Source organism: Branchiostoma lanceolatum, chromosome 2, assembly GCF_035083965.1.
Source record: "Branchiostoma lanceolatum isolate klBraLanc5 chromosome 2, klBraLanc5.hap2, whole genome shotgun sequence".
In the NCBI taxonomy this organism is placed as follows: Eukaryota; Metazoa; Chordata; class Leptocardii; order Amphioxiformes; family Branchiostomatidae; genus Branchiostoma; species Branchiostoma lanceolatum.
In genome coordinates, this window is record NC_089723.1 from 36788345 (window position 1) to 36804683 (window position 16339).

A 16339-nucleotide genomic window follows, 5' to 3' on the forward strand; every position below is an offset into this window, starting at 1 on the left:
ACACACACACACACGCAAACACTCGTTCCTTGCCAAACATTTCAATTTTGTGTTTTACAGTACAGAAAATGGATCTCATCCCATCTATCCCTTGGTCGAACTATCAGATCCTTGGGGCACCACAGAAGGTCTTGCAACCAGTTTTCTCCACCCTTCTTTCCTTTTGGTTGACTTTTTCGTGTTGTGTATCAATGACATGCTGCGGTTACATTTGCACCGATGTCACCACAGGAAATGTATACTCACTTTTATTACTCAGGATTGGCTTGATATTATCGGGATGATGACAGCCTATAACTGCAATAAAAGGACCCAGCCACCGGACATGGTAGCGATGGGTCCCTTCCCAAGACAATCCATGAGTCTGCAAGAACGGCAATGCGATAAGTGTAGCCTACACTAGGTTTCATGACAGAAACAAGAACATCCAGTTCAACGCGAACCAGAAACAACGCGCCAATCCTTCAGTCAAAACCCACAATATTGTCAGCAATCCAGTGATTAAGAGACAGAATAATTGATAAAGGAAAATGACAAACCAAATGATAACGAAACTCCTAACTGCCACGTTCTACGATTCTAATGATGGTTGTCTCAATCAATTATTCTACCAAATTTACTGAGGTCATTTTTAAAATATGAAGAAAGATCATATATAGCCCCGGCTTTAGGAAATGTCAATGAACTCGAACTGAAGGTAAGAAACCTACATACCTTTTCATGTCGAACAGGAAACTGTTTCGCGGCTCTCCTGGTCTTTACCTGCCACATTATGAATTTCCCAGCGTGCACAGACAGACGTACAGCCAGTACCCCCACCAGGGTCCACACGACCAGGGCGGTACCGGTAACGCCTGCGGGTAGTCCGGCAGACAGGAGGCGGAGGACGTCATAGACATGACTCTGCTCGTTCTCTGATGACGCAACCATTTCGAGTGCTGGGGGGGGGGGGGTTACCACATTTCAAGTTATAAATTATTGTAAAACTAACGCTCCTAGCATTGGCACTTGTAACTTGTGCCCGGATAAAGGCCTTATGTCTGAGGCTTTTAATCAATTTCCATTCTTTCATGTCTGGCTTATGACTGGAAGGTCAGACTGCTCAGTTAAGACTGCTCAGAGACTACTAAAATAATGACATCCCAGCATGCAGCTTGCGCGTTAGCGGTTATATCAACAAATAAACCATGCTTTCAAACGTTGACCTTTTGGCAATATTAGACCCTATTGCTATTGATCAGGGGAACTAAGCTTATAACACTGCCCGACTGTTTTGTAGTTGGTTCATCCATTTCAGTAGTTAAGGTTATCGTTGATATGGTTTTGAATTGTAATATTTTAGTTTATGTAGCCACCAGATGTAACCTACACCCTCTCACACTCTTAACTAAACAGCCACGTCTTTCTCAACAAGATCAAGTTGAATCTTATAACAGTGGGATTTTTTTCCAAAATCACACACACGAAAGATATGAAAATGTGTAAGCACACCGGTAATGCAGTAGTCACAGAGGAGAATGATGGATTACCTTTTCGCCGTTGAATAAGTCTGAATGGTGGTGATGCAGTTCGATGTCCACCGACGCTGAGAATACCTGGCCTAATCCTCACACGGTGCAAAGCTCAGGTAGTTATGACATCAAGGTGCAAAGGTCATGTAGTTATCAAATCAAGGGGACAATGCTCAGGTAGCTGTCTCATCAATGAGGTTAGATACACGGCACAAGGCACCGTGGGATCAAAGGGCGGACCCCCCTCTGAGATACCCATGCTGTTTGTCCAACTTGCTTGACATACTCCATGTTGTTTGTTTAATGTCTAGAGTATGTCTGTTAACTTAAGTTTTGCATGGTATCTACTGGTCATATCTTCTCATATGTAAAAGACAACCAATAGATATCTATCATGTAAATGACTTTCATACCGAAAATAATTCTATCAGGTTGGTAGAATATAGGACATAGGAGGTTCTTTATACACAACCAGTTACTGATCTCACCTGCTAACGTTTCGATGTCTATCAGACACCTTCTTCAGAGCTTCTGACTGGAGTACTGCTTCTCACCGCTATAGCCACATTTGGGACAGTGTTCTCACCGCAAAAGCGCCACCTACATCGGCTACTTCTAGCGGTGAGAAGCAGTACTCCAGTCAGAAGCTCTGAAGAAGGTGTCTGATAGACATCGAAACGTTAGCAGGGGAGATCAATACCTGGCTGTGTATAAACAACCTCCTATATCCGACGACTTTCATAGTTTGGACAAGCTGTATTTGGGGGGAAGGGTAGATAAGATCATTAGTGACTAAAACAATTACTGAGAGACGATTATGCTCCGTTAGTCATTCGGTTTAAATCATTTGGCGGCGAAGCCAAGGTTAGTCTAGTTTTGTTCGGCCGACGTTGATAATGCGTCATTGTGAGATCTGCAGATTATGTTGAAAGAGCAGCTATTGTAGTTTCTACCACTAATCACCAATCCCTGTTTGGGGGATAACACTACTTCTCGAACCTTGAACCTTGAACGAGGACAGCTGTGATGTCATCTCGGGAGACAATGAGTCCTTCTGCTCCACTCAGTCCGGTCTTCCATTAGCGATCTCAGCTCTGTTGTTGAAATGTCTCTGAGCCCAGCATCCCTTTTTAGATTGTCAATGAGGGTTGTGCGTCTCCTGCCCCTTTTCCTCCTTCCCTCTGTTGGCTCCCAGAGGATAAGCTGGCTGGCTGTCAGCTCAGTATGCTGGACGCAGTGTCCAGCCAGTGCCATCCTTCGGTGCCTTATCTTCTGGGAGAGTCTGGGAAGATCGCCGTAGAGTACGGAGTTTGTCATACGGTCCTCCCAGGTGACATTCAGCACTTACACATTCAGCACTTACAAATTCACACTACCCACCTCCCTTTTTTGGTGTGGAAGTGGACCTACGAAGGAGGAGCTATATAACATAATATGATACAATACAAATATCTAAACAGTTGTTTTTACATTGAAATAGGTGTTGGGTTTAGTGTATATCTCTGTCACTGTCATGTGAAGCGCTATCACAAGTTCAGCCGTTAGTGTTCTATGAAATTATGTTACTTGTAACTACTTTGTCAGTCACTGACGAAAGACAGTGGATGCTGTCTGAAACGTCTGACCGTTTCAAAATTTTATCCAGTTGCTTAATTAATTATTTTGGGCGTATCTTAGTACCTGGATGTCTAACTTTCATCAACGTATGTTACTTGTAATTGGAAGAAATTCATATGAACCAGTTAATCTGCATTTTCCACAGGTATTACAAAGACACCCCAGGTGACTCTACGTTGAGGGTGTACTTGATGACGGACGACAACGCGCCTGTAGGGCCGCACGTGTGGAGCGCCACCGGTCGGTCGGACGAGTGGAGAAGAGGCACAGTTGATGTCAACGACACCACGCAGTTTAGGGTAGGATCTATATACCTACTCAAGCCCCTGTCACGCGAAGCCGACAATGGCCTCCCGATCTTCCCCAGATCGTGCTTGGCAGTTAGTCTTGAACAAGGTCACCTGCGGTTAGGAAGTGGTCGGCGAGGTTACCTACTAGTCTTTAAAAGTCGTCTAGCCGACTATGATTTATATGCGATACCCCTGGATTGGTATAACAGACCATGACGAACGGATAAGGATTATGTTTTTGTGCCAATTTTCATTTCGCCTTACTGTCTTTACAATGTAGTATCACCTGTAGGTTGTAAAGCCGTTTTTTTTTAGTCAACTGTATAATTCATATATTAAAGTTTGTCTCGTAGCCCTTGCCACCTCCATCATTACCTTAGCAGAAAGCGGCCTGCAGAATGGGTTGAGTTATTCATTAATAGATGAAGGCGCAGACATATTTTATCTAAAATATTGGCATTATCTTTTTGCTGAATATATTTAGTTGTGCTGCTTTCCTCACAGGTAATCTTTGAGGCGTATCAAGACGGCTTCAACCCTGCAGATATCGGACTGGACGACATCGCATTTCTGGATCCAGGTAGGATAGTGACCCTTGTTTCATTGTACACGCAGATTCGATCATAGCTATTATCAAATGATACTCTATAACGCCAAGCATCAGCGGAACGGGTCTCTCGACTTCATAGTAGACATTTGGCTACTTGATGATGACTTGTAAGCCAAATTGTCTTCAAACACACAATTGACATTTTTGAGCAGCAGATTGTGTTGTGCACCAATGATCTGCATATTTGTGTAGATGGTGTGTTCAGCACCAAGGACAGGTTTGCGTACAGATTCTGTTGTGTAACAGTGTCCCAAATGTTTGTGTAGGTGGTGTGTTCAGGTCAGTGCACGTGTTTGTGTACAGATTGCGTTTTGCACCAGTGTCCTGTATGTTTGTTAAGATGGCATGTTCAGCACCAAGGACAGGTTTGAGTGCAGATTGTCTTGTGCAGCGGTGACCTGTATTTGTTGTGTGTAGATTTTGTGTTCAACACTATAGACATGCATCTGCGCAGTTTAGTTTCGAGCCAGTCTATTAAAAGCTACAACCGTGTCACTGTTTTCTTCCTCATCATAACAAAAGCAAATTATGTTGTCATGGAAACTGTTTATCTTACGCCATGTCTATTTTTGTTTACATTGCCATGAAGATGTTGACGACTGCCTGAGCAATCCTTGTCTGAACGGCGGCTCCTGCGTGGACATGGTGCACGCCTACATGTGCCGGTGTCTCGGGGGCTGGACTGGAATAAACTGTGACGAAAGTAGGACAATTTCATCCTCTTCTGGCATACATTATGCTCATCCTGGCACACGGTCACTTTTATGAAACCAGCGGGGCTTTCAACGCTCTACGCTGCATTAAGGCAGTGGCTACGTGTTACATTGACTTCGCTTCACTGTGTCCATCATATGATCTACGTCAAATATAAGCGATCCGGCTACAAATTGCGTAAAATCAAAACAGCTGATTACGCTCTTCGTTGACGGGCGTGCAGGCCTTCTTAGGTTTGCCCGTCTTTCGTATTTCCAACTATACTTTATACTGGGCATGTATCTTTGCAACACTGTGCCACCATGACTTATGTTCAAAAATGAACTTATGGCGTTTGATTTTTCCAAAATTATGCTACGGTAACATTTGCACCAGTGCCTGTAGGGGGTTTAGTCGCGGCCGGGCTCCGAAGCCACACATTTGTCCCGTTGGACTGTTGGCCAACGGAATGGTACCTCTAGGTGTTCTCACGAGCAGCTCACGACTTCTATTTGTTACCGGGCCCCGCGTAGATTTGCAGTGTTAAAAACTTCCATGGCCCGGGCCGTACCCCAAGATAGCCCCAAAGCCACAGGGTGTCTCACGGGGCCACGTAGATGTCACGCCTGAAAGTGGAAAGAACAGCCCGTGAGCTGCCCGGCAGGCCCCTTTTTCCAATCGTGACCTAAGAACTAATGATGTTATCCATTACAGTATACGGTGCGATCGACTTTGAGCGTGAGCTACAGTTCTACGGTTATATACAGAGTAATGATGACGATTTCGATTGGACAATCGAGTCAGGAAACACTGCATCGTCACTGACGGGACCTGACAGTGACCACACTACTGGATATGGTATGTTTGTTATAATAGCCCCTCAAACCAATGTTCAGCAAATATATTAGTCTATTTATCTATTAAACATATAGTACACAGATTTATGTGGACAAACATGTACACCGTTTAGACATCATGTATCTGTTTTATCTTGAAATCATGGTAGAATCTGTCGTGTCACTTAAGGATAGTAATGCACATTCCTAGTAATAAGCACAGTATGGAATATGATGCCAATTTGCATAACATATGAAAACATATGGATACTTCTGACATGCCATATCACTGTTCATTAATTATGGTAATGAGGACCATTTTTGCATAATTAATGAGATATTTGATAAAACAAAACGCTTACAATACCCCGCTGAGTTTTAGATTATAACCCTCCTTTTTCCTTTTGAAATCCCCATTTGAAACCTCAGGCCAGTAAAGTGTGAGATCTTCGAACTCTTTCTTTGCTAATCTAAATTTGTCTTAATTTCTCTTTTCTAATGAAATTTTTCTTACTTTCTATTGGAAACCCCAGGCCAGTACGCCCACATAGAAGCCACCTGTCACACCGGTGGGAAGAAGGCGCGACTGGCTGGACCCATAATGCCCATTACCAGCGGCACGTGTCTCCAGTTCTACTACCACATGTACGGCCCCTCCATGGGCACGCTGAACGTGTACACCCGGCACATCGGCCACGCGCTGGAGCAGCCCGTCTGGAGTCTCAGCGGGGACCAGGGCAACGCGTGGAAGATGGCGGAAGTGGAAATCGTCGACAACAGAGCATACGAGGTATTGACTTTACTAATTCACCCAGGGAAACAGCTCGTTTTGATTTGAATTATTAGGATGTATAGAAAAAGACATTCAGCCATTGCTACCCAGCTTGCCGGAGACTATTATAAAGGGCTAGCAGTTAACTCAAGCAACTTGATAGATCTGTAAACACAAAACAAAATCTATCCAGTTGATTTAGTAAGAGTTGCCCTGCGTATCTTATTACCTGTCTTGTCATCATCGACGACTTTACTAACCGTTACATCCAGGGTTGGGTTGGGTTCGGGTCCCACATCTGATACCATGTTTATGTCTCATTTGATATATTTGTTCGGTTATATCTTTTCCTTCTGCAGATTGTGTTCGAAGGCGTTACAAATGGTGCGCTGGGAGATGCGGCAATAGATGACGTCACGGTCTACGACGGGGCTTGTCAGTCAGGAAGTGGTAAGAAATTTAATGACCGCTTTTCTGCTGGATAGTTTTTTAAACCTTCATTACAAAAGACAGCCGGAAAAACAGCCGATTCGTGGTCTTCCTTCCTCTATCATTACGATAGGATCAAATATTCAACCTTTACTGTTCCATACAAATCTGGTGTGTTGCCCACGAGGTGGTTTACCGGATATGCAATACAACAACAACAAAAAAGCAAACAAATCATTAGTATATAGTAATGTGACAAATATAAGTTTTGTCTAATACAATTCACCTCGACTTTCCACAGAATACGATGATTGCGCAAGTAATCCTTGTCGTAACGGCGGGACCTGTCAAGACGGGGTGAACAGCTACACCTGCCAATGTCCACCGGGCTGGTTCGGAATCCACTGTGAACTAGGTGAGTTTAAAAATAAATAGTTTCATCAGGTTGGTGAATCAATGGATAACAAAGTTCTTTGTACACAACCAAGTGTTTATACCTAGTCGACATGTCGGTGACCGTAATACAAGTGAGTTAAACTACCATACTGAGTATTGCCCTGAGGAAGGTGATATTTGGTTGTGTTCAAAGAGTGAGTTTACGATGTAATTTGATGTATAAACCTTCAAAAATGATTATGTGATTATCTTCCATGTGATATCAGGGGTAACGTGCTTATGAATATAAGTCTTTTAAAAGACAAAAACGTTTACTTAATGCTATAAACTTATAAACTTAGAGAAATTTAATGTCAGACTTTGATAAAGAAATTTACTTGCATGCCTTACCGTGTTCCTAGATGCAAATTTTCAGTTGTACGTTGCAATGTTACAGACAATGCGGCCTGTGGTAGCTACCCCTGTCAAAATGGCGGCGTGTGCTCCGGTGGAAATTTTGATAACTACGTCTGTACGTGCCGGAGGGGATGGAGAGGAGACGACTGTGATGTCGGTAAGGTTTTCACTTTTCTGTCTCATCTGCCTGTAGTACTAGTTGAGGCCTTCAACATCATATGCATATCTGTAGGGGAGAAACGGAGTGTAACGCTATATGGTATGTGTGAAATGAAAGTCTGAAAGTCAACACTTATGAGGTGATATCTTTATAATGAGAAATAAACTGTTCTCCAGCTAAAGAAAATCACTCGCCGGAATTTGGAGTTGGAGAACGTTGTATTTCTCATTGTGTACTTTACCAACTCAGATGAAATTTCATGCTAATGTAATATCTTTATTTGCAAAGATTTAGAAAACGAATTCTGTCTTGTGTTCTTAATTTCTTTTGTTGTTTTAGGGCGGATATTTTGTTCTTCTAGCTCACTCATGTAACACATGATATTCATTGAGTAATTATGCCGTGAAGTTGTTTTCTGCTGATGATTGATAGTATCTTGTATCTTTCCTTTTTCTTACACTTATCAACGTGCCTTACTTCGTATTTTCGCAGACGTCGACGAGTGCTCGTCTAGTTCAAGTCTTTATTGTCAAAACGGGGCGACGTGTGAAAATATCCAAGGGTCTTATACCTGTCATTGTGGAGCAGGTTGGATAGGAAACAACTGCGAAACGAGTAAGTACTGTAGAGTCATTCATTTCCAAGGGGACTTGATTTTGCGTTAGAAGGGTAAAGGAGGTTTTCAACGTTTCTGTAATACTGTAGTAGTAGTACATTTGAATCGCATAGTCGCGAAAACAGAGATTTGCATTAATTCAAAACATCTTTGTGCTCTTCTCAGCGTGCATTGCTCTCAAAGAATCCAAAATTATGAACTGATACGAACACGATTCAACATAACCAATGAACATTGTTAACGTTGCTGTTATGTTGAATAGAGGTGAACGGGCTCAGCCAACTGCAGGGCTCATAAAATTCGCACGAGGGCAGTTTTGATTTTAGTTACGCGGGTGATAAATCTACATCTATGAATGCAACCGTAGTTTTAGAATCCAGTGTTATGTTAGCAACTAAACGCCTTTGTGTTCTTTTACTTTCTTTTCCGCTGGGTGTGTTGTGAAACATCTTATTTTCCATACTGTACAAGTGGCGGCTATAATATAAGTTGTGTACAACTTGAGTAGGCCGTCACTTTGTCTTTGGTCATGTATTTGATTCTTCTTTGAATAAAATAAAGTGTTATGTCTAGTAATTTCTTTTTTACATTTTCAGACGTCTGCACGAATAACCCGTGCAGGAATGGCGGGACGTGCCAGGTTGCCCAGGATGCCGTGCAGGGATTTCAGTGTTTATGTCAGCCTGGATTTGACGGATCAACGTGTAGCCACAGTAGGTTGCAAAATAAGTGAAACTTGTGAAAAATTGCAAAGATGTAGAACCAATCTGCGTTTGCCTAGGAAGCATAAGGTTCCATTTTTACGTAACCTTTCAAAATTGATTTTTACTGAAAGATCCTGGGTTTGAATTTCTTCTAACCCCAGTGTAGTTTCATGTATCTCACTCGACTCAGTGGAAGATCTACTAGATAACGTACGTCGTCTCGGGTGAGACGTAAAGCTGGAAGTCCCGTGTTTGAGGAGAGCCACACCACACCCCAAGGAAAAGAGTAGGGGTTCTTGAGAATGAATTCAACCTTACAGTCTTCTCTCTAGGCTGACATCTTGAAAACTGATATTCAACAATTGTGTCAATCCTTCCAGAAATGTGGCAAATCTCAATAGATAGATAAACATATAAATGGACGAAATGCATTTTCAATTGACTCATCATGGTTATGCTGTCTTTCCCTCCTAGTCTCGTTAACCCATGACAGACCTATCGTGTGTAACCTGGAAGTGGACGACTGTGGCTGGGAGAACACCGTGGTCACTACTGACGACTTAGACTGGTTCCGGACACAGGCTGGTAACTGTGGCTCCAACGGACCTCCACAAGACCACACCGCTGGGGGTACGTGCACAAACAACTTCTATTAAAGCACTATTATATTTGATCAACGGAAATCTATATATATACATGAAATGCCATTTCGCGATATAACAGGGACTTTTATTTTAAAATAACTATATAATTAATCAACGATCTTTTACTCCGATTGTGGCTCTTACTATAATAATTAAAAAGTTTTTAACTTGTTTACCTTACACATACGAGCCTTGAAGGCCATAGGACTAATAAAAAAATGGGATATCTTTATTTTGACTTTTTAAAAGCTTTCGATTTAGCATAAAGATATAATAATACTTAATACATTGTACAGATGCATATAACTCATAATGAATATTTATCTTCCGTTTACAGTGACATCTGGTACCTTTTTCTGCATGGTGCCTCCAAGAGGAAGCTTTGAGGACAAAATCGCCCAACTTTGGAGTCCCTCGTATACTAGCAATACTTTCACTATCAAAACGTTCACCTTCTGGTACTACTCTACCAACGTTGACGTCCTGAACGTGTTCCTTGTGGTTGACGAGGTGATTGGAACGCTACTATGGAGTGGAAGTTTTGCTAGAGACACGAGAGCAGCTCGGTGGAGAGAAGTTCAGGTCAATGTTTCTGCAAGTCAGGACTTTAGGGTAAGTATTAAAAGTTCATTTTATTTATTTCATTTATTTGTTTGGCTGTGTACAATGTGCATCAGCCAAGGCTGGCCGACTAGCTATTGCTATTACAAGGGGCCAACCTTGCTGCAAAAGTACATAGTAAAATACAATAGTTACATTAGCTAAAAATAAATCAAACAGGTATACAATCATACAACTCTTACTGTGAATCAATATACATGAACATTTTGTACGTAACGCTATAAAATCTAAAAGGAAGAAAATGCATCAACGGGTTGTACATTGGAATAATAGTTACTTCATACTAGACCGGGGAGATTTAACAGAGAAGGGGTCCCCCAGGGACTTCCATGCCATAGTTTTAAAAGTAGAGAGTGTTATAAAAGTCCATTGACATTGATTGGTAACTCTCATCATCATCTAGTTCAGCTAGTGACTCTCGGATGTTCTTGACCTTTTCCCTCCATGTCTCCAAGCCTTAACGCTTCTTTAAGAAATCGAGAAAGTTTGAGATTTATTCCAAACATACTAGTATTGTGGTTTTAAACAATATCTTGATGCTTCAAAGAAATCTCAAGATATACTTTGAAAGGATCTCAAGATACTTTGAAAGGATTTCAAGTTGCTTTGAAATGGTATCAAACTTCGTAAAAAAAAGTCGAGCCCAAGAGGCTTTGAAGATATCTTACGATGATAAGAGGCATTTTCTGGATGGAAGATCTTAAGGTGTTTATGTCATAATCTCTCCACTTCTACTCAATTTTTGCCTGTTTTTTGGGGTCCAGATCGCCATTGAAGCCCACACAAGAGGTCGTCCAACCCCCATTGCCTTAGACGACATCACAATCTCTGACACAGGTATAGAATCCACATATAGCATGATAGAATCTTGATTCTAGGTAGCAATTTCCATTTCCTTTTATTTGATAGTAATGGTAGTTGTTGACATAGTTTGCGTTCATTTCACCACAAGATTTAATCACAGATCGCCAACTGTACTAAGTATCTTTACATGATGACAGAGTTTCTGTCAGAGGTACGATTTTATCGTCATCGATCAGGAACCCTGACTGTCATCCCTTCTCAGAACTATCGTGCTACGGACTTCAAACAACACCATTATTTTAGTAAGCTGTATTCTGTCCTTCTTTACAATTGCAGGCGTGCCATATACACCAGCGAGGACGACGTCGGCACCCAGTATCACAACAACAACAACAACAAGATCCACGCCTACCATGAGTCCAACAGACCAGTCCGGTCCAACGTATCCAACAACAACAACACCAAAACAAGACGGCACCGACAGCGGTGGCTCCTCCCCGCTTGTGGGTATAATAGTAGGTGTCAGCGTGGGTGCTTTGGCTCTCATAGCCATCATCATAGGAATCGTCTTCTTCATACGGCGGAGAAGTGCTGCCGACCAGGAACGCGGTGGTCTGAGAGAGAAGGAGGACATTGGTTTGAAAGAGATCGGTAAAACTGGAACTGACTACGTCGCATTCGACGATGGTGAAACTGGGAATGGTCAGGCAGGCATAGACAATCCTTTGTATATTGACCACCCACTATTCAGTGGTTTGAAGAGAAACACAGGAGACGAGACAGATACTTAACGAAAGCGTCTGTCCTCAAGCATCTTTATACATTTTCCAACTTAAGTGGGAAAGGAATCGAAACGTAGGTGTTGAAAAAAAGCCATTTCCGACAGATGAAAGACACAGTATAGTTAGCCATATATAGTGTATTTACATGTATAGAAACAAACACACTGTCTTTTGTAACATAGACTTGTCTCCTCGATCATGTCTTTTCATGCATTTTCACTCAAAAATTAGATTAGCAACTAACAAAATCAGCAATTAGCAAAATCAGCAATCAACCTGTCCATTCTTTATGACCACGAAAGAAGTGAGCTCGTTAAAGAAACAATTCTTCATGATTCTCCCAAAGACAACAATCAAATCTTGCTTGTCCTTTGTTTAATATACCAACATACTGAAAATCATAAAGATCCATCCACAACTTCTCGAGTTATGCTTTTTACTAACACACAAGAACGCATATGTTTGTATCGAAAAGACTAGTTGGCGTCCTTCATTTAGTGATTCATAACTGAACAGACCAATGGTCGCACTTGGCACACAGATCCTTACGATTTAGGCTCATTCAGACTTGTCGGGTAGTTGTGAACCAACCCTATAGCGCTCACTTCAATACTGAAAGTCAAAAAAATCCATCCACAACTTCTCGAGTTATGCTTTTTACGAATACACAAGAAACGCACGTGTTTGTATAAAAAAAGAGCAATAGGCGTCCTGTCTTAAGTGATTCATAACTGGACAGACCACTATCAATGGCCGACCTGGGGCACACAGATCCTTGCGATTAAGGCTCATTCAGCCTTGTCGGGTAGTAGTCAATAGTTTTCAGTATTCAAGTGAGCGTTATAGGGTTTATAACGCTCACTTCAATACTGAAAATTATAAATATCTATCCACAATTTCTCGAGTTATGCTTTTTACGAATACACAAGAAACGCACGTGTTTGTATAAAAAAAAGCAATAGGCGTACTTCATTCAGTGATTCATAACTGAACAGACCCGTGGTCGCTCTGGGGCACACGGACCCTTGCGATTCATGCTCATGCAGCCCTGTCGGGTAGTAGTCAACCAACCCTATAACGCTCACTTCAATACTGAAAATTATAGATATCTATCCACAACTTCTTAAGTTATGCTTTTTACGAATACACAAGAAACGCACGTGTTTGTATAGAAAAAGAGCAACAGGCGTCCTGTCTTAAGTGATTCATAACTGGACAGGTCACTATCAATGGTCGCACTGGGGGGCACACAGATCCCTGCGATTAAGGCTCATTCAGCCTTGTCGGGTAGTAGTCAACCAACCCTATAACGCTCACTACAATACTGAAAATCATAAAGATCCATCCACAACTTCTCAAGTTATGCTTTTTACGAATACACAAGAAACGCACGTGTTTGTATAGAAAAAGAGCAATAGGCGTCCTGTCTTAAGTGATTCATAACTGCACAGACCACTATCAATGGCCGACCTGGGGCACACAGATCCTTGCGATTCAGGCCCATTCAGCCGGGTAGTAGTCAAACAACCCTGTAACGCCCACTTCAGTGCTGTACGACAGCATCCTATTATCTACCAACTGGCCGCCCAGCTGCTACCCTGAGCACTGGGGCTTATGCACAGAAAAATATCAGTTGCCATTGACATGTTGGATGACTATCTTATTCTTCTTCCATTACCTTTACCAGGTAGAGTTCAGACAATCATCTGGAGAAATTGGTAGCTTTAAAACAACCATCTGGAGAGAGTGCTAGCTTTCAGACAATCAGCAGGAGAAAGTGCCTCCGGGCGCAACTGATATAGATCATTATTGAGGCATACCAACACGACAGATAGTGATGTTGATAAAGCCTGAGGCAAAACATTTCAGACGCTTTTCTTTGAGTTGATTAAAACTACCGTCTGTTTGACTTTATACTGTTATGAGATGTGCACAACCAACGGTCGATTAAAAATTAGATCTCAAGGAGCAAGTGGTTTAAAAAGTTAACTCCGAAGGAGAGATCTGAATATGTTTCCTGCGCATTTCACGTGGGAGACCACTCGGTTTGTGTGTTGGGTGAGGTAGGGGTCAGTAAGGTCAGTAACTTAATGAATATGCGTGGCTATGTTTAGTTAAATCAGGTTGGGGCAGTTGTCTAAGTACAATCTCAGCCATCGTATGCATTCACACTGGCTTGCAGAACAACGATATGGCGACATCGAAAACTCATTATAAGGACAGTTCGGAAGATTCCAGCCCTTCCAAGACAGCGGTTTATCGGGACTCTGCCGTGAGTCTGCTGTTGTCAGTGTCCTGTGCGTTGTTGAGCGCCTTGGCAGCACAGTTCATGAGGTTAAGTAGTCAGGCAGGTGTGCCCGGACTACAGCTCATATTCCTCATGAAACTCGCGCAACTCATCTTCTATCTCGTCGTCCTGCCGATCTACAAACCAAAGCTGACGACTGAAGACACACCACAGGCGATGGTCCTGTTCCTGTCAGCAGTGACGGACAACTTGGGGACCATCTTTGCATTCCTGTCTTTTGCCTTCGTGGTGCCAGGGATCGCTTTCGGTGTCATCCAAGGGTCGATACCATTTTCCACTGCCTGTGTTGCATTCATTTTCCTGAAAGAACGTGTAGGAGTCCTGGACTCGTGTGGGATCCTTTGCTGCGCAGCAGGGGTCATCCTTGTCGCGTTTGGGATGAGCATGGATGACGAATCGTCTTCACGGGGGCTCACAATCAGCATTCTACTGCCAATCGCAGCAGCTTTCACCAAGGGTCCGAATAACGTCATCATGAGGTTTCTTATCGGAGTTCAGGGAGTGTCTGTACTGACGGTGATGTTTTACGCTCAGCTGCTGGGCACGGTGGTGCTGCTGGTTCTGACGTACGCGTTTGAGACCCCGCGGTGGACAATGTCGGGGCGAACAGTGGGATACGTCATCGGGCTATGTCTATGCGACACTTTCGCGTCTCTGTTCGTCAAACTTATACTTAAGGTGGAAAAGGCCGGCGTTGTGGCGACCTTATTGACACTCGTCATACCTTTTACTATCCTGTTGGACTACCCTTTTCAGTCGCACTTCCCTGACGCCATGGAACTCGGCGGTATAACACTTGTAGTGCTGGGTACCGCCGTGGCGGGAGGGCGCGCGTGGTGGGTGAATCGTCAGAAGATGCGCCAGAAAATTCTTTTAGAAAAGATGAATTTCAGCAAGTGAACGCAGCAGCGAAGTACAACTAGCAGGGTGATAAAACGACAATAATGTATGTAGCGTAACATCGTCCAATATCGTGTGACATCGTGCAACATCGAGTAACATCGTGCAATATCGGGTGACATCGTGCAGCATCGGGTGACATCGTGTGACATCGTGCAACATCGAGTAACATCGTGCAGTATCGGGTGACATCGTGCAACATCGGGTGACATCGTGCAACATCGGGTGACATCGTACAACATCGGGTATCGTCGTACAACATCGGGTGACATTGTGCAACATCGGGTGACATCATGTGATATCGTGAAACATCAGACGAATTTCTGAACACGCCATCTTTTTAATAGAATTGATAAAGTACCCCCGAACAATGAAATTTCATCTGTAAAGTTATGTAATTACGTATACATCTTGTGGCAGTAGTTCAAAAATGGGGGATAATAACTTGAGAAGACCACTGTTATGGTACTTCAAAGATATTTCAAATGTGTATTTTTCGAGTACAGAATGTAAATCGATTGTTTTACTGAAGGAAATACATTACGATTGCTTAAAAGTGTTGCAATCATTGTTGTAGTTGTTGTCGCATTTCAGCACGACACAATTCTAATCCCCTCATTATAAATGCCACTTTGACACAGAAGTTGTATAAAGTATAACCATATCACCGTCTAAATGTTTTGCTACAAACGCCCAACGCTGTTTAGATTCACTACGAAACTTTTCTGCGGTAACTACAACACCCCGGCAACATGTAGCACACTTTCGCGGACGAGAGGGGAAAGTCCGATGAAGAAATACTTTGATCTCCAATTAATTAACATAGCAGGCGTGCATGGCAACAATCAGAACCAGGCATCGCACAGACACGGCCGTGTTGACATAAACCTCAAGTGTTTAAGATAGAGTTTGCGCAAAGCAATTAATAGAGTTTGCGTTCTGTTTCTTTCTGTAGATAAAGCCTCCTTCTGCAAACTGATTTTGTGAGCTCGTTTGAATAAGAGTTGATAAATGAAGGATATTAGATGAATGTGTGAGTGACCCGGTCACATATAAGAACCATTAGATTACCATTCACAAGTTTAATACAAGTACACGTTTGAACTTTTGATGCCCTCAATAAGCTAACTCTGCATACCGTTGTCGCTGAGCAAGGATAAAGAAGTATGTTACAACTGTCACCTAAGGCAATACTCTCGACAGTTTTAAGTGTCCAAAGGGGAAAGAGGAATGTAGCCTTTTTTTACTAG

At 42.5% G+C, this 16339-nt stretch overlaps 2 protein-coding genes across 2 annotated transcripts in view; both read left to right on the plus strand.

Annotated features, from left to right (window-relative positions):
• Positions 1-12299, plus strand: part of LOC136427031 (fibropellin-1-like) — a 37260-nt gene extending 24961 nt beyond the window's left edge. Inside the window, exons 18-31 of the mRNA XM_066415750.1 lie at positions 3274-3427; positions 3923-3998; positions 4618-4731; positions 5436-5579; positions 6091-6347; positions 6689-6779; positions 7060-7173; positions 7591-7707; positions 8203-8325; positions 8923-9039; positions 9436-9660; positions 10012-10286; positions 11060-11132; positions 11436-12299. Coding sequence (XP_066271847.1) covers positions 3274-3427; positions 3923-3998; positions 4618-4731; positions 5436-5579; positions 6091-6347; positions 6689-6779; positions 7060-7173; positions 7591-7707; positions 8203-8325; positions 8923-9039; positions 9436-9660; positions 10012-10286; positions 11060-11132; positions 11436-11890 — 2335 coding nt within the window. The 3' untranslated portion in view covers positions 11891-12299. The remainder of the gene's footprint in view (positions 1-3273; positions 3428-3922; positions 3999-4617; positions 4732-5435; positions 5580-6090; positions 6348-6688; positions 6780-7059; positions 7174-7590; positions 7708-8202; positions 8326-8922; positions 9040-9435; positions 9661-10011; positions 10287-11059; positions 11133-11435) is intronic.
• A 1508-nt stretch (positions 12300-13807) lies between these two features.
• On the plus strand, positions 13808-15485 carry LOC136428916 (solute carrier family 35 member G2-like). Its single transcript, XM_066418749.1, has one exon. It carries the CDS (start codon positions 14073-14075, stop codon positions 15087-15089), a length of 1017 nt encoding a protein of 338 aa, XP_066274846.1. The 5' UTR covers positions 13808-14072; the 3' UTR covers positions 15090-15485.
• Positions 15486-16339: the final 854 nt, after the last annotated feature.